General features: G+C 36.3%; 3 protein-coding genes across 3 annotated transcripts; 2 read left to right on the top strand and 1 right to left on the bottom strand.

Annotated features, from left to right (window-relative positions):
* Positions 1 to 1,853: 1,853 nt before the first annotated feature.
* Positions 1,854 to 6,264, bottom strand: LOC149401769 (F-box family protein). The gene is made up of 6 exons (XM_089613670.1): positions 6,084 to 6,264; positions 5,396 to 5,567; positions 3,234 to 3,629; positions 2,992 to 3,137; positions 2,665 to 2,783; positions 1,854 to 2,321 (listed from the first exon to the last, which is right to left on the bottom strand). The coding sequence occupies exons 2-6, from the start codon at positions 5,520 to 5,522 to the stop codon at positions 2,051 to 2,053; spliced, it is 1,059 nt and encodes a 352-aa protein (XP_089469796.1). The 5' UTR covers positions 5,523 to 5,567; positions 6,084 to 6,264; the 3' UTR covers positions 1,854 to 2,050.
* Positions 6,265 to 18,831: 12,567 nt separating this feature from the next.
* LOC149401768 (uncharacterized) lies at positions 18,832 to 19,299 on the top strand. The gene has a single exon (XM_089610884.1). The coding sequence runs from the start codon at positions 18,832 to 18,834 to the stop codon at positions 19,297 to 19,299; it is 468 nt and encodes a 155-aa protein (XP_089467010.1).
* Positions 19,300 to 22,862: 3,563 nt separating this feature from the next.
* Positions 22,863 to 23,656, top strand: LOC149401767 (uncharacterized). The gene is made up of 3 exons (XM_089610883.1): positions 22,863 to 23,018; positions 23,132 to 23,326; positions 23,375 to 23,656. The coding sequence occupies exons 1-3, from the start codon at positions 22,863 to 22,865 to the stop codon at positions 23,654 to 23,656; spliced, it is 633 nt and encodes a 210-aa protein (XP_089467009.1).
* Positions 23,657 to 27,530: the final 3,874 nt, after the last annotated feature.

Raw genomic sequence — 27,530 nt, 5'->3', positions numbered from 1 at the left:
ACTTGGGGGTGTTGTTATATGGTCAGCCAAGTTGATAAAAATTGTTTAAAATAGCACACATAATTTAGCTCACACCAAATCCCTTACACACCTCATGTGCTTATATTGACTTGGGGCCCAATAAAATTAAGAAAAATTAGTCGATCTAAGCCACATCAAACGTTGCAATTGTAATCTAGCCAACGTTTAATTTAATTTTCGAATCTAGCCAAATTTGATGACGTGTCATATTTATGTAAGATTGTATTTACTATATTAACCTTGGTTTGGTTTAAAAAATACTAGCCCACGTTTTGAAACTTGGTTTTGTAGCCGAATTTGTTATATTCGGTTTATATTTCGAATTAAAAAAAAAACTATATTTGACAAAGTTGGTTAGTGAGCGTTTTTTTTCTTTAATGAACATTATAGCCGTGTAAGCAAATACAGTGTAAATGTTCGTAAATTTTTGTTAATCTCCGTAGCTTTGTTAATTTCTGTTAATTATGGTAAATTTACATATGTGCAGGTAGAGCCGATTTCTTTCCTTTCCTTTAATACGCATTTAATACAGTATTTTTGTTTTCCAAATTTATTTTCTAATTTTGAACGGGATTTTATCATAATTACGTGTATTCATTATCTTGTTTGACTTTATTCAATCAAATAAATATTTCCTTTCCCTTTTAATTATATCACCGAATCTCCTATTATGAATTCAAAAAGCTGAAATTAAATTGCTGAAATTATAGCCGTGTAAGCAAATGCAGTGTAAATGTTTGTAAATTTTTGTTAATCTCCGCTGATTTGTTAATTTCTGTTAATTATGGTAAATTTTTTGTGCATTTATTGCATTAAATTTTCTCTTTTAATTACATCACCGAATCTCCTATTAAATTGCGAAAAAATTTCAAATTAATTGGCTGTATACAATTCAAACCGGTCAAACGTGGGCTAGTGTTTTGATCAAGTAAGTATAAGAAAAAAGGTAAATTAGGTATTTTATATCTGTAAATTTCAGTAAATGGCTAGATTACAAAATTTACTAAACATTGGCTAGATTCCAAAAACCATGTTTCAAAATGGCTACGTTGCTAGTTTACCCTAAAATTAATACTTCATTTCTACACAGAATCTTGATATTCATACACTACATATCACAAAAAAAAAAGCCTACCCTACAAAACTTTGAACGTCATATATGAAAGAAGAACCAATATCACAAGTTTCTTCCATGCTGAGTGTTTAAAAAATTAAAAAAAAATATAAGTGTCTCGAAGCCTATTGGAAAGAAAGGAAATGAAATCTCATGTGGCCTATAAATACTACATTCTTTCAAGCAAAAGGAACGGAAGAAAAAAAAAATAGAGAACAAAAGTACAAAAAAAAAAAAAAAAAAAAAAAGAAGAGAGAATTATAAACTCAATGCAAATTCAAGATTCATCTTTATTATAAGAAATTAGAGGTAAAAATGAGGCCGGAGCGATGGACATAAATCTTCTGCGCCCCCTCTAGCTCGATTAATAGAGGTAAAAATGAGGTTGAAGCGACATACATAAATTCTCCACGCCCCCTCTAGCTCGTTTCCTCTATTTTTTACAGGTAAAACAAAAAACCGAATTGTGACAACACTAAGAACGGAGACGAAGAGACGAATCGCAAGGCAAACCACACCGGTCTCCTTGAATTCCCGAAGGCATCTTCGCAATCGTGACGCTACAAGATATTCTAACTCGTTACTATATATGTTCCCGGAGCCATAGGAGATTCGACGCTCGTAACCTAAAAACGAGACACGTCACAAGCTCAACACCTCGACACGTGTCCCGTGAATGTTATCCGAGAAATCGCATCAACACAAAACATACTCAATATTTGTTGGAAAAAATGAAAGATGTATAAATAACTTGCACCAGGAACCATGACCGTTGTATCAACTCTACTAAGTACAAGCATCCGTATCAGAGTCAGAGCTGGAACAGGATTAATCTCAAACTCAAATTTATTTCTTCACTATTAAGACACAATTACAAAATAAACTCAAATTTATTTCTTAATTATGAAGACACAATTATAAAACAAATTCTTCATCGGACTCTTCATCTGCTTCACGCCACCCATAAAATTCATTCCAGCGCAGAAGCTCCACAATCTGCTCCAAAGTTCTCACGCGCCTCTCCAGGTTACCTGCTGTGGACGAAAATGACCTGTTCTTTGGTATAGTTTCCCTTTTATTCTCTGCTTTGAGGTCGCTGATCAAAACAACCTTCCCAGAAGGGTCGATAACTTGGGCATCAAGTTTTGGTGCCATCGAACGGCCCACAACTTGAACATGAGACACACTGCGGCGTCAAAACAGACTCAGGATTAGTTACGAAAACGAAAGCCCCAACAAACACACACAAAGAAATAAAGGAAAAAAAAGGCTACACCATAAATTGTGCATAGTAAAGAAATTCGATAAAAATGTAATTAGCAATATCAAATGAAAGCATTCCTATCATTAAACAAGATTTTTTTTTCACAACTAAATAAAACCATGAGAGAAGTCTAGACAAATACAACTGTGGGGATGAAATGGAGCCACTAGCTGAGCGACAAAGCTTGAATGAAAGATGTCGATGTAAATTGGGACAAAAAAAAGGACATATCCAAAGAGTAACGAGGAAAGGAGATAGAACAGACCATATGTAGAACAAGCCATCGATTTCTTGTCTTTGTACTCTCCCGAGGAGTTCAATCTGAAGATATCCTCCAATAAACAGAACAGGTTTTGGAAGTTTGAACTTCTGTACACGATTTAGCTGCACACAAAGCATTTTGATATATATATTACATTATGAAGTCTTGAAACTGGATTTAAATTCAGAAGCTGCTACATTTAAATAAAATTCTGAAAAATATATATCATTACAAGGTACAAAAGAGCATTTATGATCCTGTTATTTTACAGTGCGTGGAAAGCATACTAAGTATATACTCAACAAATAATCGATGTGGTCTAAGAGGCACCTGTTCCATCGGAAATTCTTGTGATGTGTAGGTCCACACGAATTTATCGTCGCATGACTTGTCTTGAGACTCAGGGGATTTTAGATGACCCATTCGGAATCGCACAGCTGAAGCCGAGTATATCGGGAAACCCGGTTGGAAATAAGCTATTCGCAACAGAAGCATAGAGTATTTTTATGTCATTAAATAATTTGTAAATAAATTCATTGAATCGATAGAGTTAGCTAGGGAAGCGAAAATACCTTGGTAAGGTCGAATTCTGAACTCGCTAATCACACAGAGATTCGAGACCAACTTGTACACAAGCGTTTCGGGAACCTTGACATTTCGTTGTCCTGTACTTGACCAATATGAGTTTCTCTGAGCAACAACCTCCCTTGCGTCCAGAGTATTAACTATGCTTTCAATAGGATCATTGTCTGTGCTTGAAGCACTTATCGCCTCCAAAATGCAATTTTCAGGGCTATTCATTGCAGCGCATCGGGCTAGAGAAGCATAGGTCCTGTGTTCCCTTGCCTTGTTTTCCCATTCCATGCCATCTTCTGTTTCAGTTTGGTTTACTTCAACAACCCCAGAAACTCTCGATAATTGAGGAAACATCCTCAAGCAGAGCTGCTTAGAGAGGTCGTTGTCCAACACTGCACAAGAAACATAATTTCATAGCCTATCAATTCCATTCATTCTCAATCTCAAGTTTAGTGTGTCGAGCTGTAAAGACTAATTTTTGCCTATGCTATGAAGCCTTATGCGTAGACTTGAAGTGGATCAACATGTAAAGTGTTATTTAATGAGGGGAATTTTGGGAAGTACACGCGTTAAGTCCTCTGTGGCATAGTTTTAGTTTGGCAAAACTTTTATAAGTTGTTCAAGATTCTATTCAACTACTTGTTCAAGAGATCTGAGTCACTTAAGTCACAAGTCCTTCTCGCACGAATCGAACCAAAGATACTGGTTTAAGTTCCGATATGTTTGGAGAGATACAATTTCCTAATCGAATTGTTTTGCTGAAGATTCTATGATTGACCTAAATAAAACTCGCGTAGGTTTTAGTTTCAGGTTAACAATCCTTTTAGTCGCACACGGCCGACTTATCTCTTTACCGTCTCTATACATTGGAGATCTTCATCGACAACAAGTTTAGAGAATTACTTCAACCGATGTGTTTTATTTGTTAAAGTGTTGTTTAGTAATGTATGTTTGCGTATTGCTAAGACGATCTTCGAGAGAGGATCGCGTGGAAAAGAGAGAGAGATCTCTGATCTAAAGAGAGTTTAAATTGCAGTTTATCGGAGAATTGGAGGAGACGGCAGTTTGAGATGGAGTCTAAAGAACCCGAGTCCTTGACTCTGAATACATTACTAAATTGCTTTTCGCCACCGGGCTTACACCGCCCTCAAGATTAGGTGATTTGTCACTGAACTAGGATACCAATTCTTTATAAACAGTTTATTATTCATCGATTGCTTGCTTTATTTGTCTTTTGAGATGGAGTCTAAAGAACCCGAGTCCTTGACTCTGAATACATTACTAAATTGCTTTTCGCCACCGGGCTTACACCGCCCTCAAGATTAGGTGATTTGTCACTGAACTAGGATACCAATTCTTTATAAACAGTTTATTATTCATCGATTGCTTGCTTTATTTGTCTTGCATAAGAAATTAGTTGTTCAACTAGTTATTCTACCTATTAGTTGATAACGATACATTACACGCTAAGTAATTTCAATACGCTTGTAATAGGTTCGTCGTGGTTTTCTTATTCTTTCGAGGCACTGTTTTCGGTGTAGCGCGTATGAAAGGTTAATAGTCAAACTCGATTTTTCCCGGTTCGACCATGGTGAAATATGCAACAAAAAATTAAACGTTCTTGTATTGAGCGTGAACCACTACAAAGTTGTGTTTTTTTAGCCTATGTCTTAGCAATTGTTTCCTGGTAAGATTGAATTAGGGTCTCTAATCGTATAAAAATGTTCACAGACGAACATTTTACGCAAGAGCAAAGCAACTGTTGAAAGTTGTCAATATATCAGCACAAGGTTTCGAATCCATGTATGGCTGTTAGTACAAAAACCAATATGTGTTGAGTTGCAAACATCATTCCCCATTTTAAGGTTGTAGTAAAATTTGCAGCGGCAAAGTAGACGCATCTCTCGCATTGAGAGTGAACTAATTATAATTTTTATTCGTTTTCAAATAGGTCAAATTTCGGGCTGAATTCCTAACAATATGCATTTGTTCTTCGTACCTAAAGATTAAAATCCGATCAAACTACATTCCCTTCATAGAGATACATTCGTAGGCTGGTCGACGACAAGATGATACAAGCTCACAGAACATTACAAAAAAAAGTTCATAAACAAGGATGCAAAAGAAGAAAATGCTTGTACCGTCTATTATGACTCACCAAAAAGGCGCCAGGATTGCGAGACAGCACCGACACGAACGAGATCAGCCGGGTCATCCAAACATTCGAGGATCTTCGTAAACATGTCGGGCTCAAGCCAAGTCAATAAATCCATACACGTATCCATTGCAAATGATTAACCAAACACGGCCTTGTTTCTGAGCTTCAAAACCTAGTTTCACAAAAATATGAAATATTTGGAAACTTGAGCTCGATAGATTAGTGGATGAAAATTTAATCTTTTTTATACGATTATTTACATTTTAAAGAGTATTTTAAACACAAAATACCAAAGCTACCAGAAGTTTTCAAAGGTACACAGGTAATTCTTTATATCATATATAAGCTATAACCTCGAATCTCTAATTCTGCACTCAAGGAATATCATCGCCAGTAAACATGTTTATAAATAAACAAATAATATTCCTTCGCCCAGATTTGAGGATTTTTACAACGTTTAACACGAAGCGTTAAAATGACCCTAAGCGAGGAATAACGCTAAGGTTTCAAAGTCTCAACCATTCAAAAGAGGCAAAAAAAAATGGAGATCGAAAGCGATTATACATGAGAAATGAAATGATAGTTCGCTCTTAAGGGAAAAAAATGCCTTGAATCAATGAAATTCGACACATCCGAAGAGAACTGTAAGAATAATAGAGAGACATTAGATAACAACGAAATTCCATACCTTCGATTGAGAGAGAAGAGAATCAGTTGGTTGATGAGAAAATACATAAAAACCGTCTCTTTACAACGAAACCCCAGAGAGAGAGAGAGAGAGAGAGAGAGAGAGAGAGAGAGAGAGGAATCGGTTAATTTGGACATGAACGGAAAGGCAAATTCCCAGTTGCGGATGGGAACTCGTTAAAATAACATCTTGTTTATGTCATTTCGTTTTAACTTTTATTATAGATAAGATACATTACGTGACAAATAAATACAATAAATGATTGAATTTCTTACAAGAGTAATATTCATTTTTATTTTAAAACTTAAAAAGAATTTGACCGTTCGGTAAAGACGTATTTAATAATATTTATTTTCAAATCATCAACTCGTTACAAACTTACAATTTACAACAAAAAGGGGAAAAAAAAGTAATTTTAAATATAAATTAGGAGTTCTTTATCCCATCATTACAAATATGCATTTTTATAGAGATATGTCAAAGGTCACTTGGTAATGTTGTAATTAAGAAATAGCCAAAGATTTCTTTATGTTTTAATAACTAACCATTCTCATTTATTAGCTATTTTTTATTGATTCGATTTACTATGCAATCTTTTATTTATTTTTTTAGCGGCAAATTTTTCTCTGTATTGATGCTTATTTTTGTTAATGATTTTATACGTATTGACTATCCAATTTTAAAGGGTAAATTATGGAAGTATTCAATTCTAACGAAATCTGTCTCAACATACACGTTAAATAAAAATAAAAATAAAAATAAAAATCTAGAAACCATGTTCCCACAGTAAATTAAAAAAAAAAAAAAAAAAAACAGATTCAGTGCATAATAGGAAGCTGAAATGAATTCAAATTTTGGCCTAGCCTTAAAGACTCATTTATTTTCTCTTTCTTTTTTTATGTCTCAAAAAAAAAATCGCCTTACAAATCCTCTTCATCGAGAAAGGGTTTCCGTCTTATACAATGTAACTACTAACAACAACGAACCATCTTTACATGTGTGTCTTACTAGGTAACTGACCCGGCTCACCCTTAAGGGGAGTAAAGCTTTTGCTTTAGGCCCAAAAATATGAAGAAGGCCCACAAATTTTGATCAATGCTTTTACAAATTTTGACCAATACTACAAAAAGCGAATTTCTAAAAGAAGGCCCAAAAATATGAAGAAGGCCCACAAATTCTAAAAGCTTTCTTTCTACTGGACGTGGGTCAGGATAGCAGAAAGCAAAACAAACCGAGAAAGGAAATGACCGTTGATGGGGATGAGGATCAGAGTGAGGAGTCAGAAAAAGAGGGCAGGAAGATGTTGTCCGCGGGTTTAATGGATAAAGAACTATAGCAGGTCAGACCCAAAACATTGATGGGAGTGGTTCCACCTTCTCTTGGAGCAGGGATGTCAGAAGAAATTAAAAAAAAAAAAAAGGCTGGGCGGGGGAGGGATTTATCTCTGAGCCCTAATACTGCCAAATTCAAAAAGACCCCCATGAAGAGGAAAAGTGACAGCGGGCCTACACACAAAGCTCAGGTTTTTGGCTCTATAGCTTAAGTAAAAAAATAACCTATAGCTTGAGTAAAAGTAGGCCCACAAATATGAGTAAATTTTGGCCCAAAAAAATTTCCTTTCTTCTAAAAGGCCTACTTTTAGAAATTCGCTTTAGGCCTCACATTTGGTCTAGCCGGCCCTGAGGTAATAGGTAATAGTTTTCCTGTTTTTTGGTCATAAAAAATTTTGTTTGTTGTTTTTTGAATAGTTTTTTTGTTAATTAGAACATAAATGAAATTATTGATGATGATATCGTACAAAAACTATTTTCGTATTTTAATTACTGTTTGTCAATTATTATTATTATTATTATTATTTTGCATGTCTCATAAGTTGATCGATTTTTGTATTTTAAGTGTGTTTATTTTAGTTTTGTTGGATTTCTATGTTTTTATTTTTTTTTCAATTTTTGACCGAAAATTATTGTAATTGTTATGTCTTTTTTTTTTTTTTTTTTTTTTTTTTATCGAAATTGTAATTGTTATGTCGATCGGTGGAACTCATGCATTTTGTGGTCAATTTTATAGGGACGCTCTAGTTTGCTATCCCAATTTAAACAATATTATTTTAATGAAGCAACTGTTTGAAAACGTTTGGATAAATAGCCGCACGATCTAAAATGATACAATTAATTGGCTAAATTACCCTTTAATGAATCCTGCTAGATAATAGACTTAATAAAATCAATTTTTTTTTTTTTAATTTGCAATTAATAACAAGTATTAATGGGTTCCTATTTTTTAGAACTACCTGCTAAAATCAACTTTCGCGTTTTAAAATCATAAAACCAAAAATATATTTTTCCTATTAAACGCAATGTACAGATTTTGTAAATTTCTGTTAATAATAGTTAATTACGATATTCTGTTAATATGTGTAGATAAATAAATACTTATATCTCTATTAAATACTCTACACTATAATCAATATGAGCTGTAGCATGTTGTAGTAATTACTAGAAGATAACACTTACAGTTTGACAACTAATTGAATTCTCATATTAGTTGTGTAGTGTTTATCATAGTTAATAATCATTCATATTGACATAGAATGACAGATTTTGTTAATATCTGTTAATAATTGTTAATAACTATATTTTCAAATATTTCAAGTTATTTCCAAATAACAAATGCTACTAAGCTAAACCAAATTCAACGTTCATTTCGAAAAAAAAAAAAAAAACACAAAAGGAACATATATTTAGGGGAAAAAAACCATGAAACAAATCCTAAGTTTTTTTTTTTAATTTTATATTAGAGATCTGTGACGGGATTTTGAGACTTCCATGGTGAACAAAAGACGGTGATGACGAACTCGATTATCAAAAGACAGTAGCGACGACAAACTAAAAAACAGACCGGACAAGATGTCGGACCCCCGGACGACATCCTACGGGTCCGACACCGTTTGGAGCCTGAATATGGTTGCACACACGTCCTCGACGCTCAACATTCTCCTTCGATGCACAGTGTTTCCGCTAGCCAACGAAGAACTCCGCCGCTCTCGAAGTCCATATCTTGAGAGAGAGAGAGAGAGAGAGAGAGAGAGAGAGAGAGAGAGAGAGAGAGAGAGAGTAATTGAATGCTATTATATAGGAAAAATTATAAACGTGGCCTTACTTACATGTAAAAATATTTCGTTTGAAAAAATGAAATAACAGAAGCTTCTACGTTGAGGATAATACAGACATTTCTAAACGTTGATTTGAGTGTCAACTCATCAACGTGGCTATTTATTTAAGAATACGTAAACGTTGGCTGCAATGAAATTCTTAGGTTTGATGTAGCCTAGTTACTTACAAATTTCATTTTATATTTTCATTTGTTTGTTTAATTACGAAATATCTAATTTTTGTTTTTGTTTTTTTTGTTGATGTTATCCCAGCTTAGGTCATCTCCAACCGATCACTCTATTTATCACTCTATTTTTCAGTAAACAGTGATTTCTCTCAAACCGAACTCTATTTCCCACTCTATTTTTCACTCTATTTTTATCCCCTTTTATCTCTTATTTATACTTCTACCCCTATATTTTTATTATTATTACTAATTAGATAGCTTAGAAGAATTATGATAATGAGTAAAATATTACTCTATAAATTAATTATAATTATAAACATAAATACACATTAAATAAAATAAAATTTTATTTAGTAAAAATTACAACACAAAAAATAAAATACAACACAATTAATATAAAATAAATTACAACACAACTCAATTAAAATAAAGTAAAACAAACTACAACACAACAAATAAAAGTAACTTTAACACAAACAATTATGATTAGGAATTAGAATACTCTTCCCACAAGTGCTCAATCAATGCATTCCGAAGTGTGATGTGTGCATTTTTATCTCTTATTTGTCTATAACGAGTAACGAATTACTCAAATCGTGTGCCATCATCCACCACCATTTCAACATTCGTTGGTGGTGTTTCTCTCGCAACTCCTATTGGAGCAATCCCATGCACCACCTCCGACTTCAGATTCATATTCTCAATATTTTATCGGTCTCGGGGGATCCGACACCAATCTTCCAGAATATTAGTTTATTTATTGTAATTTTATTTTGTTGTATTGTGTTTTTTTAATGTCTTTTGAGTTTTCTTTTCGATTTTCTTCCAAATTGCTAATGTAATTGTGTTTGGTATTAGTTTATTATGATCGTTTTAATTTTATAATTTTCTTGCAATGTGCAAATATCATTGTTGTATTTTAAAATATTATTGTCTTTTAAATTATGCAAAATAAGAAATTTTATATAAATTAAATAATTTTAGGGGTCAATATTAAATAATTATATAAAATCTGGGTATTTGGGCAAATTTTAAAACTTATAAGGCAGTGAACAGTGCAGCGCTACAAATAACGCTGCACTGTTCAGAATTTTCATCACACGCTATAATAGCGTACGATATAAAGATCCACTGGAGCATCTCACGCTATAATAGCAGGGATTTGGCGCTCCAGTGGAGATGCTCTTAGTAACAAATATATATTAACATTTGTCAATGTTTAATAGATTATAAATAAAGAAAAGCATTTAAAACTTAGAGGAAATGGCAGCAAATATATTCAAAGTTTTACGTTTGATACACTTGGCTACCCAATTTTTGGACTAGTAAATTACCTATTGTTTACTTTTAGTTCCACCGTTACTAATAGGTTGTTACATTGGATACACTTGGCAACCCATTTTTTTCGGTGGGTAAAATGCACTACTGTTTTTTTTTTTTTTTACAAAATACTATTTATATTGTAATTAAAAAAATACCATTTATATTTGTTTTTAAAACAAAGAAAACTTGATTTTGATTTTAAAATAAAATAAAAATAAAAATCATTCCCAAGTATAAAAATAAATAAATAATCGAGCTAGAAAATAAATTTGGAATATTTATAATTAGTTTTCTAGAACATTCAGAGTGTATTTTCATATAAGTTATATATAAATAGATAAGAATAGTAAATTTTTAATTTTAAAATCAAAATCCAGTTTTCTTTGTTTAAAAAAACATAAATGGTATTTTTTTTATTAGAATATAACTGTATTTTGTAAATAAATAAAAAAAAAGTCCTCATATACAAATAAATAAATAATCGGGATAAAAATTAAATTTTGGTAAAAAAAACTTATAATCAGTTTTCTAAAATATTCATACGAGTATTTTCTTATAAGTTATTAGTAAATATGAATAATTAAATTTTAAATTTTAATATCAAGACTAAGTTTTTTTTTTTTTTTTTTTTTTTTTAAAACAAATATAAATGGTATTAAAAAAACACCCTCTTAGATCGTGACACGTGACATTCCGTTAAATTTAACAGTGGAACTAAAAGTGAACAATAAGTATTTTACCTGGAAAAAAAAATGGGTAGCCAAGTGTATCTAGCGTAAAACTTCATGTACTTTTTCCATTATTTCCTCAAAAACTTAATGAGCTATAAAGTAGGACACTTAACGCTAAGAAAAATTACGAACGTAATTCGGCCACTACAACATCTGTTTAGCTTGGAAATGCAGTTTTTCTATCTTGTTATACCATAATAATAATAATAATAATAATAATAATAATAATAATAAATGTGCCATTGGGTTTCCTTTGGGAAAATTGAGTTTTCAAACACTATGTGTCAGCACATTTGGAAATCAAGTTATTGTTGCGATTTTTCCATACGCAAGTACACGTAGTAGCTCAAGTAATATAATTGTAAGTACAAGTCGATTCCATGAGGATTATGCTTAACCGAAACTAAACTAACTAGATCTCAAGAATAACAAGGACATGATATCAACTAGATTGCAGAAATTAAATGAAACACAAAAGAAGCGATGTGTGAACGGATATGAGGAAGACAAGAGCACTTCACTAAACTCTCATATGGTCGGGATTCCTAGAACTACGCACGATTTTTTGGTTCTCTCTCTTCACTAATCACAATCAGGTAAATTTATTGCTAAATCTCTCTCGAGCATCAAACAACCTATGTCAATACTGGGGTTTTTTTTTATCTCTCGATCTCAAACCCTAAAAAATATGACAAACATTACAAACAAGAGTGTTCACACGATTTCAAAGCAGCCTAACTATCTCTCACTTAGGAATATATTACATTTATCTTACGCATGATCAACCTAATTTTTCTGAAGCATCAGGTCAATCATAAAAATCATGAATGAGGTCACGAATCTCACTCGAGCATTAAGCATGAAATTAAATAAAACGATAAAGAGGATGAACATAAAAGTACTTCATTCAATTAAACATGAATCCACAACCATAACAAAAAAAAAATGCTAAGCCATCACCCTTAAGGGGTTCAGTTCATGGCGTCAACGAAAACAGAAACACAAAATAAATAAAAACAAATCATAAAAACCATCTCAAAACAATAAAACATAAACGGGAGTTCCAAGGGAAAGAGATAGAAGATAAAACCCTGAATCACGGTTGTCAATCGTCAACGAGCGGTGGTCTTCTTCTCTGGTCGCATTTTCTCTCACAACAAGCCAAATCGAAAAAACTCTAAAATAAAACATATACTAATTAATTTTGAGAGTCTAATATATATAGTGTTTTAGGGTATTTTCAGAGCACTTGGAGCCATTGGATTCGATCAAATGTCTGAAATCATCATTAAAATTCCAACTTGGAAATTGCTGGAAACATATCCGTGTGGCGCGCAAGGGCCCCATTGTGGCGCGCCTACCCTTCTGCGTGGCACGCAAGGTGTGTTACGCGGCGCGCTTCCTTGTGTGTGGAGAGTGCGCGTTCCGCTCAAGACGCTCGGTGACTTGGTGCATCTTTCGAGCGGCGCGCGATATAGACTGCGCAACGCATAGTGAGGAATTTCCAAGTGGTGTAGCGGAAGACTTATTTAATGAATGGGAACCACAACCCAACCCTCTCACTATCGATGCCGCCAGTCCACCCTGCTCAATTCTTTGTATGGTGATTACCTACAACACAAACGTAAAAGTTTTAAGAGAAATGAGCTTACGCTTAACGATAACAATATAAAGCTCACAAAATAAAAGTGTAATGCAATGCATGATCGAGTTATTAATATTTTCAAACTATATTAAGCTTTCTCTTCTAATTTCTTTTAGATCGGGGTACCCCTAGGGTAGTCTTACATATTTCAGTGTACAGTTTAAAAACGAGCTACGAGGGTGCGACTTCCCATAGTTTCGTTCCATCTTTTAAACTTATAACTTTTGAAAACAATTCTCACTAGGGCCTCGCCTGAGAAATTTTCCCATTTGAGCTTCGACCCGAGAAACTTCTCATTAGTACCTCTCGAGGCGGTACGACTCCCTTGCTTATCTTTATCCTTTCACTTTGTTATTTTCGTTACATGCATACATGTGACATAAAAATACTGTTGCGAAAATAACTCGCACACGTAAGCGTACGTGTGTCGCTCAAGTAATATAGAACGTAAATTCGAGTATCGTACCCACAGAGACTAGTGAAACAGCGATTTCCTAGAACTTGATGCTAATTAACTCAAAGTAAAATTAAGAAGATGTTTGTAACAAGAGTAATGATAAAACCTAAGGTAGAGAATTAAATACGAGTTTTGCAAGAAGAGAAAGTAGTGGTCACGACTTCACCGGAGCTAACTATGTCGGGGTTTCGGGTTTGAACAATAAAATCTACTCCTATGGATGTTAATCTCACTCTATCAAAATTATTCACTAGCCTCTCTCGAGTGATCTAGCAAACCTATGTAATTGACGGATTATTATCCTCTCGGCTTCTAATCCTATTAAAACAATCACACGCAATGAAACAAGAGTTCAAACGATTACATAAATTGCCTAGATTTTCTAACCTAGGATAAACTATGAAGACATGAACAAAAGCACGATTATTTACTCTCTCTCGAGTCGCTAAACAATCCTAGATAACAACTCTAATAGTGATCAAGCATTAGAAAGCATAATGAAAAATTCATATCAAGCAATCCATAATAGTGAAGCAAACAATAATTATCTAACCCTAACGATCCCCCCAACCGTTATCAATCCCGGCTACATCGCAACCCATAAGAAACTTCGCCTCTAATGGTGTTCATAATCAACGCTAAACATAATAGAATAATTAAAAGCAATAAAATAAAGATTTAAACCAAAATAGAATTCATATTAAATAAAATTGATGTTCAACAATAATTTAGAGCAATAAAATAAATAAAAGAAGAGAAGAAAGAAGAACGAATGAATTCGGAGAAGGAGAACTCGTCGGGTAGTCAATTCCGTTGAAGAACGCATTTTTCCTCTTTCAAAAGCTCTCAAGAACCACCAAACAATAAAAGAGAAACTTAAACAAAAGGGAAGATGTGTTTTTGAGAGCTTAAAGTCGAATATATAGGTCAATGGGTGATTTTCGGAGCATATTGGGCCTTTGGAATGGTTCAAATAGCCCAAAAACATCAAAAACGGAAAGAAAGTCCGTCAAAACCCGAAGGAACGCGCGACGCGCGCGTCAAATGCTCGCGGCGCGCACTGGTGTCTGGAGATCCTCGCGGCGCGCACTTTTTTCCTCGCGGCGCGAGGATGCTTCCGGACGCGCGCATTGTTTTTTTATCGGCCGTATCTTCTTGCTCCGATGTCCGATTTTCGCAAATAAATATGCGTTGGAAAGCTAAGAGATAGCTCTAGCCAATGATGGAAATAATTTATCCAGAATCGTCACTTCAGAATCTCAAATCATGCAGAAGAAGATGCCACGTTTCTTGATTAGCTCTAACTCGTCCGAAAAAATCTTTAAATCATCCCAAAGTTGCTCCATTGCCCTCAAAACACTTTTAGATCATGAAAACTTATAATAACAAACAAAAACACAAAATATATCAAAAACACTTAAGGATTCGCTTCGATTCAACTCCGGGAACGAGCGATTTATACGTATAAAACGCACTCATCAAATACATGATAACATGACTAGAAATAAGAACATGTTATAAATATTCTAATCTATAACATATCATCACGTAACATAACATAACATAACATATTATATCATCAACTCTTCACATCATAACATATCATTTATAACCTATCATACCATACCATATCAATCATTCCACATATCCAAGAAATCACAAAATAACAATTGTGTAGCACATAACCTACTAATTCAAATCACATACTCATCGTATTTGACATTTTTCTCAAATTATTTAATAAAAATCAAAAGGAATAATATATCATATAGAACCTTTTAAAGAGCCAAAAACTGTTTTGAAACGAGTTTGCGCAATGTTCGAAATATATTTCAAAAATATTATGTGTTCATCCAAAAATTCTAAACTTTGGACTAGATACCAAAAACATATAGAACTAGCTCTTGTAAAGATCTTAGGTTAATAACAAATTTGTAGCTATATAATCAAGACGCTTTAATTTAAAAAGGTAAGAGCAAAAATAAGTATGCGCACGGATCGTAATAAATTCATACATAATACTCATCTCGTAAAATTTTAAATTTTAAACCATGAGTAAATAACATGTGAAAGTATAATCTGTAAACAAATTGGATTAACCAATATATTCGTAGCAATTTTTAAAAGGTGCGATTTTGGCACTGTTTAAAACTGATTTCGTAACAGAAAAATTAATACTAACTTTTTTTTTTATATGAAAAACGACTTAGAAAGCATCTATATCATAAAACTAATGGAGATAATGAACTAACTGTGATGACCAGGGTTTTCAGACCGTCTTACTTATCTTACTTTTAAACTTTCTTTAAAATTCTTTAGAAAATTTGAATGAATTTTTTTTTAAAACACATCGAATAAAGGCGAACCAAAATTTTAAAGATATTAAAAAGAAATAAAAACATTTAAGTAAAATATGAAAATGGCATATCAAACATTTCATGAGAAGTACTTAACCAAAATTGAAAATACGAATTTGAAACTAAACATTGGAGCAAAAATACTAAAACCTAATACATAATTTAAATCTCAACCAAATTATAAAACTATTTGAAACTTTGTAACTTTGAAATAATTGAAAATAAAACTTTTAAATTTATTTCTTAAAGACATGTAGCGGAAGACTTATTTTGAATGAAAACCATAACCCAACCCTCTCGCTATCGACGCCACTAGTCCGCCCTGCTTAGTTCCTTGCAAGTTGTTTACCTACAACATAGACATATATATATATATATATATATATATATATATATATATTCGAAGAAATGAGCTAACGCTCAACGAGAATAATATTAAGCTCACAAAATAAAAAGAGTAATCCAATGCATGAACCGATTTTTAGTATTTTAAAATTAATCGGTGACTTGATCTTTCTTTTCTTGATTCTATCCAATTTTAGTTCTCGTACCTATTTCAGTGTGCACTTTAGAGACGAAGATATGTGGTTGCAAGGTCCCACACTTCGCTCTATCTAATAAACATATTAGGGCCTCGGCCCGAGAAATTTCCCCATTTGAGCCTCGGTTCGAGAAACTTCTCCTTAAAACCTCTCGAGGCGGTACGACACCCTTGCTTATCTTTATCTTTTTCACTTTGAGAATTACGTTACATACATACATGACATGTACATAAAAACATTCATACATATGCTCATACAAAAACATGACTAAATAATAAAACATGTACATTCTCAAATTTACTTTAACTTAACATCACACAGCTTACCAGACATAAATCACTACTTTAAATTTACATCTAATAATTAACATCAACTCATAACTTGCAAATCATAGCTCACTCAAATAACAAACCTCAAAAGAAAAAATATGCCATCAGATAGTAAAACATATACTTAAGTATATAAAACTACATACAAGCCTGTCATAAATATGTTCATCAAATTTATTTTTGAACTAATCTGTGTTGCAGTGAGATTATTATCACATTTGCTTTGGAGAATACAATCGTTGATCGTGGATGGGTCGGGAATACTAGACGACTCGGGACCTAACCGGACAAAGAAAGAATTTGATTCAATACCCACTGGTTATTATTCTCAAAACTGAAGAGGGTCGCTGGAAAAATTCAGAAATGGGCCTAGCGTAAAACTTACAATAATACCCCTAACCCTCGGGTAAAAGACAGAAAATAAATTACTGCGGAAAAATATACAAAAATTCCAGTAAATTGGAATATTTATTTTGAACACAAAGTTCTGAATCGACAAAGTCAGAATCCGTTTGAAAATTTGAGAAACAAAGGAAATTAACAAATCATAAAAATTTAGGGTTTACTAAACAATCAGATCTACACCCAAATTTTGAAACGACTGTTTTAAAATAAATATTCATTCTAAAATCGTAAAAATAATTGATTTGAACATGAGACATAATAAAGAAAAAACTTTACAAAAAGAATCGAGTTGAAAAGATGAACGAACAATCCATACTAAGCGTTTTAAAATGATTTTAAAAATTGACGAGAAACTGTTTTACCGATCTGCGTACTATTTTTAGAATAATCAGAAAATATTATGTATTTCATAAAAAAATTATCTGATTAAGGATTTAGATAGGAGACATTTAAACCTAGCTTTTTCAAATAGAATCGATGCAAAATAACGATTTTTGAAACCACGGTAAGCGTTTTAAGAAACGATTTTTTATTGAATCCGAACCAGATAGAAAAAATACATAGCTATTTGTTTTTTTTAGGATTGCGTTGCCTAACTAGAGCTACGAATTTTCAAATAATAAGAGGAACGGAGGAGGGAGAGCAGAGAGGAAGTATGAAAATAAAAAGATTGAATGTTTATATATAGGACTTGATTAAACCCTAAAAGCCCAAACCTAATTCTACTCCTACTTATAATATATTAATTATTATTATTATTATAATTATTATTATTATTATTATTATGATTTTATTTATATAAACACATACACGCATACATAAAACGTTAAACTTAACTTAACAGCTAATATATAGATATATATATATATATATATATATATATATATTATATCTTTATTTACAGACATATATATATAGAAAAATACCTAATATATCTCATTTTCTTATATATATTTATGGAAGTAGAATATTAATTCCACGTTTATGATTTTCTAACTAACAACTAAAATCGTAACCCTTCTTTATACATATACACATTAATTTATTTGCTGAGGTGATTTCATTCTCTTAATATCTTACGGTGTGTGTATATATATATGTGTATATATATATATATATATACACGTAACAATATAAAGTAAACGATATAAGACTTCTACATAAATATTAGTCAAAACATCGGAGTGAGACTTTTGTCTTTAATGAGTGGTTATTCTCTCTAGGAGTTTAGTTGCGAATAGTTAGGAGTGAGGGTTTGGGGTTGCCATCGGGGAAACACGGTGAGGTTGAGAGGTTGTGAATTTGGGGAGAAACACTGTGAGGTTGTGTGAATATCTAAGGGGGAACAGAGAGAGGGTAGGAGACATGGAACGTGAACAAGGGTGATGAGGAGGATGACATAGGGTTGACGGTGTCCTTTATGGCGAAGAACCTCGTTCTTACTGAGAGAGTTGATGCTGACGGTGAAAGAGAGGAGCCATTGCTAGTGGCGGGGAAGATTCTGACAACCAGACCGATGGGGGCTCGGAGAGTACACGAAGTGTTTGGCGGCATTTGGAGATGCAAGAAGCCTTGGTTTGTGAAAGTAAACCAGGCATCCTACTATATTTCTTTGGAGAGATGGAAGATAAAGCGAGGGTGCTCGAAGGGAGACCATGGACATTGAAGGGAGCGCAACTAATCTTACAAGATTGGCCAGCTCAGTTGACAATCGATGAAATACAATTCGACAAATCGTCGTTCTGGGTCCGCCTATGTGCACTGCCACCTGGGTACGTGAACCTAGCGAGTGCAAAAGAGGTGGCTAGCATGTTCGAAAGATTCCTTGGATACTCAGCGGGATATGACAACGTGCTCCGACTGAAAGTTGAAGTGGATATCAGCAAAGGGTTACGCGCAGGTTTTTTTCTAGACAGGGAAGAGCTTGCTCCACTCTGGATTCAGGGGAAATATGAGAACCTTGGAAGACTTTGCCATAAGTGTGGTGTCCTGGGGCATGAAACAGATGAATGTAAGACACGTGGAAAAAAAGTTATGGTAAAGCACTCCCCGGAAGTAAATATGTATGGTGGATGGATTAGAGCATAATCGGCTATTAAGAACTGCTTTAGGGGCCTGGATGTCCTGATTGGAAGAGGGAAGGCTCCGGAGGCAGTGGAATGGGTGGCCAACCCAGAAAATGGAGGGTGTCCTGCCAGACTGGATGTTACCAGAAGACCTCTGGCCAAAGAAAGGAACTATTCCCGTCGAGCGGACTCGGCATGGCCCATCGGGGTTTCAAACGATTATTAGAGATGTTGATCGGTCAAGCAAAAGGCTAACCAAAAGTGATGAGCGAGGGGAAGACACGGCGATAGCAAGAACGATGCCAAGAATGAAATCGTTGGCGGCGAATCAGAGCGGTGAACAGGGAAGGGCAGCGACACAGGGAGAGACAAAAGAGATGAGGGTGGTCCCAAGGATCAGCCACGTGGCAGGTGCAGAAGGATGTCAGACTTTTCTGCGGAAAGATAATAGCGCGACAACTTCGGACCTGGGACAAGTAAAGTCGCCGAGGAGCGTAATGGTGACAGAGTCGTACGTTGCAGCAGAGTAGGGGCAAAAATTAGGGTTTAAAGAGGAGATGATGGGAGAAGTGGGCTTGGGCCTAATAAAACAGCAGGGAAGTATTAGTTGTGGAGTTGGGCTAGCAGACCAGGACCCATTAGCTGATGTGTAACAGAAGTCCCAATAAAGAGTGGAGAATGGGAGAAGCATCAAAATGGGAAGGGTGGGGAGATTGGGCCGCGAACTAAACGGAAAAGTGTTCAGGACGAGATGGCCGAACACCCTATGAAGTGGAAAGTGGCTAAGGGGACTGAAGAGGATGTCGAAAAACCAACAGCAGAAGCAACATGTCTAAATGAGGTTGTAGCACTTGCTGCCCAGCTAAAATCAACGTTTCACCCTGGAGTCACAATAGAAACAGCAGAGACAGACAAAAGAAGGAAAGTTCAAGTGAAGAGGAAGAATGGCGTGGCTGGAAGGAGAAGTAAGTCTGAGAAGAAGGAGCTGGGTCGCCCGGGGAGGAGCGGCGCCAGAGACATTGGTGAAAACTCATCTTCCTTATCTCTTAACATGGCCGAGGAGGCAGGCCTTAACAACCCTCTACCTCCTAAATGTTAGTCCTCTCATGGAACTGTTTTGGTCTCAACGGAGACCAAACGAATGAGGTACTCCAGAACCTTATTCGCAATCACAATCCGGATATAGTGTTACTGTTGGAAACTAAAATGGGGGAAGGTAGAATGCAAAAGGTTAGGGAAAAACTAGGTTATTTGGGGGGGGGGGGGGGGGGGGGGGGGGGGGGGGGGTGGGTGGGTGTAATGAGTCCTCAGGGGGTATTTGTTTATGGTGGAGGAAAGGTATTAAAATGTGGAGCTAATGGGTCCTCAGGGGGTATTTGTTTATTGGGGGGGGGGGGGGGGGGGGAGGGGGGTGTGTCTAATTTTATTTGGGGTATAGTTAGAGGTAGGGAGTTAGATTGGGATCTTTGGGGAGTCTATGGGCCACCGAGGGCTAATGACAGAGCGGGGTTTCGGGAAGAGTTGGGAGGGATAATGGGTACGTTTAGACGAGATTGGGCTCTCTTAGGAGACTTAAACCTTACAGGTACCGCAGAGGAAAAAGTTGGGGGGGAAGTAGTCACGTGGGGATCCAGGAAAATATTACGAGACTTTCTTCTTCATAGTGGGGGTATAGATTTAGGGGCCATAGGGGGGAAGTTTACATGGTCCAATGGGAGAGAAGTCAAAAAAAGAATTTTGGAAATGCTAGATCGCGCTATAGTGAGCCCGGGGTGGTTTAGGAGGTTTGAAAAAGAAGGGGTGCGCAATCGAGTAATTGTCGGGTTGGATCACGCTCCTATTTTACTTGATTGTTTTTTGAAGGAAGAAAGAAGGTGGATCCCGTTCTGGTTCTATGAGGCTTAGGCAGAGGAGGAGTTTTGCAGGGATTCGGTGGAGAAGGCTTGGAAGATGGAAGTCTCGGGGTTCCATAGCTGGAAGTTGCACATGAAGACTAAAGAGGTGGCGCGCGAACTCAAGACGTAGCAAGCGAAGCGATGGAACAGAGAGAAAGCTAGGCTAAAGGCGTGCGAGGCAAGACTAGTGGAGCTGCAAAGCGGGGGGATTTCGAGGGAAAGCCTTGAAGAAGAAGCGAGTGTGAGCCTTGAGATGTTGGATATTAATAGGAAAATGGAGTCGGTGTGGCGGCAAAAATCAAGGGAGATGTGGCTGAAGGATGGAGATCGGAATACGAGATTTTTTCACACGGCTGCCTTGGTAAGAAGCAAGAGGAACCACATAGGCCGAGTCATGACGGATGAGGGGGAGCACCTTCATAGCCGTGAAGAGATTGGCAAGTTCCTTAATCTCAAGTATACGGAGTTATTCAATTCTTCGAATCCTAAGTTTCCTATGGATTTGGAAAAATTGATAACTCCGATGCTGGGAGAGGAAGATAATGTTAGACTTACATCGATCCCATCGGAGGTAAAGGTGAAAAAGACGGTTTGGTTCATGAACGCAACGAAGGCACCGGGACCGGATGGATTACAAGGGGCCTTTTACCGGAAGTTTTGGGATGTCGTGGGTGATTCGTTGGTCAAATTTGTGCAAGAATTTTTCCGGAATTGGAAACTTCTCAAGATCATCAACCTTGCGCACGTGGTTCTCATTCCGAAAGTGGAAGGAGCGGAGACTTTTGGTAACTTTAGGCCAATAAGCCTTTGCAACTTTAGCTTTAAAGTTATCACTCGAATCATCGCGGTAAGGCTTCGGAGACACTTAGACGCAATGATTTCGCCGTTCCAATCAGCTTTCGTGCCCGGGAGGTGGATCGCGGAAAACACCATCGTGGCTAGAGAGGTGGTGGCAAAGTTGAAGAGGAAGAATGGGCTAGGTGGTCTTCTCGGAATCAAAATAAATATGAGTAAAGTGTATGATAGGATGAAGTGGAGCTTCATACTTCAAGTGCTAAGATGCTTTGGGGTCTCGGAGAAGTTTGTAGGGCTCATTGAGAAATGCATCACCACGGCCTCCTATACTATCCTACTCAACAGGAGCCCTCTTGAGAAAAAGACTCCTTCCCGGGGGCTCCGTCAAGGAGATCCCTTATCCCCTTATTTATTCATTTTAGCTACCGAAGTCTTGAGTAGGTTGCTAGTGAGGGAAGAGGGACAATGAGGGTTCCACGGTATTAACATTGGTAGGAGTGGGATAAATATCTCTCATTTGATGTTCACGGACGACACAATACTTTTTTGTCGGGCCCGCGAAAACGAAGTGAAAGTGGTGTGGAAGTGTCTCCAAAAGTATCAAGAGTGGTCCGGGCAATGTGTGAATGTTCAAAAATCCGGACTGATTTTCTCTTCGAATAGCTCAGACTACCATCAGAGAGAGATTGCGAGTTGGTTGGGCATGGTGGAATGCAAACGAGACATACATTACCTCGAGAACCCCTTATTCCTTGGGAGAAATCGAGGAGCAAGCTTCACCAAACTAAAAAAGAAAGTCTACGGAAGACTCGAAGGATGGATGGCGAAGACTATCTCGAGGGCAGGCCGAGGTACCCTTGTTAAATCGGTCATCCAAAGTATTCCGGTGTATGCGATGGCGACATTCCGGCTACCGAAATACTTTTGTCAATCACTTGACAAAGTGACAAGGAAGTTTTGGAGGACGGGGAAGAATGAAGAAAAAGGCTTCCTAGCGCTCACTAGTTGGAATAACATATGTCAACCAAAGTCGCAGGGGGGTTGGGGTTCCGTAAGTTCGAAGACATCAACACGGCGATGCTATGCAAGCTAGGGTGGCATATGGCGGCAAATACAAGACTTCTTTGGGTGACTATTCTTAAAGATAAATATTGTGGGAACAAGAGCTTCTTCCAATGTGAGCTGAGGCAGGGTGACTCGGGAGGCTGGAGGGATATCATGGCAACCCAAAATATCATTCGGACCAATTCGTGCTTTTTGATCGGAAGTGGAAGATCTATCCTAATCATAGGAGTAAATTGGCTTCAAGAGGCGGAAGTTTGGAATCTGCGGCAGGGAGCGGGGCCGCAGCCAACAAGGGTTAGTGATTTCTTAATTCCGAGATTGAGATAGTGGAATCATGAGAAGCTGGCTGATTGGTTGGGCCCAGAATTAGGAAGGCTCGCAGCGGAAGTAAAGATCCTGAAGGAACCAAAAGAAGACAGACTGGTGTGGTTGGGCTCGTCGAAAGGAAGATTTGAGCTCAAATCTGCTTACCGAGCAGTGGCGGGAGCGACCTTCAATCCGAATGACGAGATGTGGCGAAGAATCTGGAACTCCAAGCTGCTAGAGAATAAAAAATTGTTGCTGTGGAGAATGGCGAGGAATTGTCTTCCGACCAGGTGGAGGTTGCTGCTTCCCCATGGTTGATATCACCTGTGGAATCTGCGGGACTGAAGCTTAAACGATACAACACGTGTTCTTTACTTGTCCTTATGCGCGTCGCTACTCGATGTCGGAGTCTTGTGGGTGCCGTTGGGAAGCTGTTGGCGAGAAGTGTGGAACAACGTGGGTACAGGACATCCTGGATAGAGACAAAGAGGCGGAGAAACTGGGTAGCGAGAAGGGATGGTTCTTGTTGATTTCAGCCACTATCATTGAGGCAGTGTGGAGATGGAGAAATGACCGACTCTTCAGAGGTCGAGTGGAGAACTCGGAAAGGCAAATTCAGGAGATTCGAAATGACAGCAATGAATGGTGGAATCTCCTGATTAAATCGGCTGAGCAAAATGATCACGAAGATAGAAGGGGCACTAACGGACGTAGATGGCAAAAACCTCTTCCTGGTGAGACTAAAGTAAATGTCGATGCAAGTTTTCAAAGCACGGGAGTTGCGGTGGGTATGGTGGCGAGAGACGAGTCGGGGAAGGTGCTTTGGATTTGGAGAAGCTCTATTACGGCGAAGACGGCATTGGAAGCGAAGATGGCTGTCCGAATTGGAACTTGGAACCGCTCTTTGATCAGATTAGAGTAGCTACTGGTTCTTTTGAGGTTTTTAAAAGCGTTTGGGTTCCTAGAAGCATAAACTCAGTGGCTCATAATATATGTAAGGGCGCTGATTTGAATTATGCTGCTGGGTTTTATTCCCTAACTGATGTAACGCATTTTGTGCGCAGTGCAATCTTAAGGGATTGCTGTTGAATGAAATTGCTGGTGTTTCAAATAAAAAAAAAGATATAAGACTTCTACACGTTTAACCAAACAAGGTTGTATATGTATATATTATATACTCATATAGCATATGTCATATTTATATTCCCAATATAACAATTTTCACTCATTATATAATAATAAACATTATCATATCACAAAATAATTAAATAGATAGATTAATACATTAAATTAAAATATTATTTTAACCACAACTTCTCAAATTATGACATAAAAAAGTAAACCACTCCCTTGTATAATTGATTGGCTACATGTACGAGCACAAAATAAAGAACTTCTTATAAATACCCACCAACTAACGCTTTGACAATACTACAATTATCAATTTAATTACCTTATGCGAAATTCATGTAAATTCTTTTAAATACCAAGCGATCATATTTATTATTTATTAGACATTTACTTTAGATAAACAATAATCACCGACAATTTGGATGTAATGCGCATAAATTCAGTTATATCAACCTCGCCTGAGAAACATGCGTATAGTGTCACATATACATAATTGTGGCAGAGATAGACAGACATACATGTGTAGAAAAGCATGCATGTGACTTGTAATGTTATAAACCAAAGATTGAATTGGACAAGTAACAGCTATATATCCATGTTTTCAAAACTAATCCTTCTTACAAATATATCAACTTCAATATATAAGACGGAAAGCAAGCCATGTCCACATGGCAATTTCTATCCCTATATAGATTATAGGTACGAGACTTCGTGAATTTAGAAGTTGGTAAAATATAACTACTATAATGACTAATTGTTGGATCTTTGATCAACCATATTGGATCCTTATTCCAACGTTGGGCTTATATTAAATAATTATGTGTTACGAACTGTCAATAAAGATAGCCCGTTTAAAATGATCTAATTTTGTATACGGATATTGAGTTTTAATATATCTGATAAGTTGTGGGTCTTTAATGTGTAGACTACTATAGTTTTTATTTCTATGATGAGATGAAGTAGAAAGTCTGCTAGGTTAACCTAATAGTTACCTATAAATGCGCTGGTCCCTAGATTACACGTACTAATTTGTCACTTTCTGATATCCTGTCGTCAGAGTGAAACAAGAGAGAAATAAAAGACTCTTTAGGGTATACGTGTTGATCTAGAAGACCAACCGTCATGGATTCATCAAGTACGCTTCCGCTTATGATATAGGCTTTCTTATTTATTCAACATGATTTGGTCACGGAATTAGGTCTTGCTCGCCTCGTGACCGGCGGTCTTTTAGACATGGTGGTCCGTTCCCTTCGGAAGGTCTAAGCGCATTCCAATATGAAAATTGTGTTTCTGATGATAGGTAGAAAAGTGGATCTCGTGCTTGACCTAGGCTTCCCAGCATGCACGGGCTAAGCTTTGTCTGCTGAAATGTTGGGTCGACTCAAGTATGAAATGACCGGTGGTTGTCTCACATGGCCAACGATTCCTATAAAACTGGTAGTAAGTAAGCATAGTATGAATGTACATGGACCACGATTGCTTTACTAATCTGAGATGGTCCTCATTTTCGCTAGGTGCACTCCGTTACATCACCTTAGTGAAACGGACTGTGGCTATTGGTGAATTATCATGGAACATAAAAATTGGGTTTTTTAGAGATTAGTATTTTTTCCCTGTGGTTATTAAATCATGTTTTTATTTCCTAAACTATATTGATGAATGTTTTTCTTTTTGAATAATTATTTATGTACTTGTATTTTATTAATTTCGGCATGGCTTCAAACTATTCCTTATTGAAATAAATTATGGATACTAAAATGAAGAACAAAGAGTGTGCCATCGACCACATGAAGTCAATGACCGATAGATTGAATCTGATCGGCTACTATGGCACTGAGATAGATGAGACTACTCAGGTGGAAATTGTTCTTGAATCCCTCGCCGAGGAGTATGCTGGCTTCAAAGAATACTTTCGTGGTCTCGGCCCGAAGTATGTCATGAAGAAGTTCCAAGTTGAACTTATAGCCTAGCGTGATGGTTTAATAAAAGACGAGTGCCTTTATAGATTGCACTCTGGTGGAGTGGCAATCCCATCTCATTATTACTCTCTGGTAAGACAACCCATGGAGAATGTTCTCGCAGTCGGAGAGCCTTTGGTCATCTACATCTCTGATGATGATGACGAAGTATAGACTTGTTCCCAGAGTCTTGTGGAGGTATTTTCCCATTCACAAACATACATGTATTAGAGGTATTTTATGCTGGGGATTCATTCTCGTCCTGGATAATTGATTTGGGTACAACTAATCATGTTTGTACATCTTTACAGATGTTTGATTCTTGGGAGGAATCGAATGGAGATGAACTACAACTTAGAGTGGGGAACGGAGAGTCCGTCACAGCTAAAGCTTTAGGAGTAGTTCGACTTCGATTTGAAATAAATATCTGATACTTGATTCAGTTTATTTTAGTTTGTAGAAACCTTATTTCAGTTTCTGAGTTACAAAAACATAAATATTCTTTGTCAATGAATGAAAATGCTATTAGTATTTCTTCTGATGGAAGAATTTTATGTGATGCTCATTTATACAATGGTTTATATGTAATATCCCCTGAAAATAAATTAGCTATTCTTTCCTCTCAACATCTTTATGTGGTTATGCTTTGCAAACTGTTGTATTCGTCTTGAACCATGTTCCTTCTAAATCAATATCCAAAACCCCCATTGGAATTATGGAATGGAGCTAATCCTAGCTTGCGTCACTTCCATATATAGGGTTGTCCCGCTCACATCTTGAAAAAGAAGGTAAGTAAACTGGAACCGAAAAAGAACTTATGTTTCTTTGTTGGATATCCAGAATGGACGAGAGGAGGTATATTCTATGTTCCTATGGATAAGAAAACATTCGTTTCTACTCATGCTACTTTTCTTGAAGATGATTATGTTAAAACACATAAACCTCTTAGTACAATTGTACTCGAGGAAACGATTAGACCAACCTCAAAGACTAACGTCCAAGGGGAACCATCTCCACCTACAACTGATGTGAGTGTGGGAGATGAAGAAGAAAATACAAATGTTGGTCCAAGTGCTACATTGCCTCGTCGTAGTGGGCGGGTC

Source organism: Urtica dioica, chromosome 4, assembly GCF_054948205.1.
Source record: "Urtica dioica subsp. dioica isolate 48M chromosome 4, U.dioica_male_clone48M_v1_H2, whole genome shotgun sequence".
In the NCBI taxonomy this organism is placed as follows: domain Eukaryota; kingdom Viridiplantae; phylum Streptophyta; class Magnoliopsida; order Rosales; family Urticaceae; genus Urtica; species Urtica dioica.
This window is presented reverse-complemented; position numbering and strand designations above follow the sequence as displayed.

Excerpts from the sequence above, each read along its gene's own strand:
- LOC149401768 (XM_089610884.1), top strand. The coding sequence starts at position 18,832 with ATGGAAGATAAAGCGAGGGTGCTCGAAGGGAGACCATGGACATTGAAG.
- LOC149401769 (XM_089613670.1), bottom strand. The coding sequence starts at position 5,522 with ATGGATACGTGTATGGATTTATTGACTTGGCTTGAGCCCGACATGTTT. Across the intron at positions 3,630-5,395 it reads GCAATCCTGGCGCCTTTTTG|TGTTGGACAACGACCTCTCT; the intron begins GTGAGTCATAAT and ends TTTCTTGTGCAG. Across the intron at positions 3,138-3,233 it reads CAGAATTCGACCTTACCAAG|CTTATTTCCAACCGGGTTTC; the intron begins GTATTTTCGCTT and ends TGTTGCGAATAG.
- LOC149401767 (XM_089610883.1), top strand. The coding sequence starts at position 22,863 with ATGGCGACATTCCGGCTACCGAAATACTTTTGTCAATCACTTGACAAA. Across the intron at positions 23,019-23,131 it reads CGCAGGGGGGTTGGGGTTCC|AGCTTCTTCCAATGTGAGCT; the intron begins GTAAGTTCGAAG and ends TGTGGGAACAAG. Across the intron at positions 23,327-23,374 it reads CGGGGCCGCAGCCAACAAGG|CTGGCTGATTGGTTGGGCCC; the intron begins GTTAGTGATTTC and ends AATCATGAGAAG.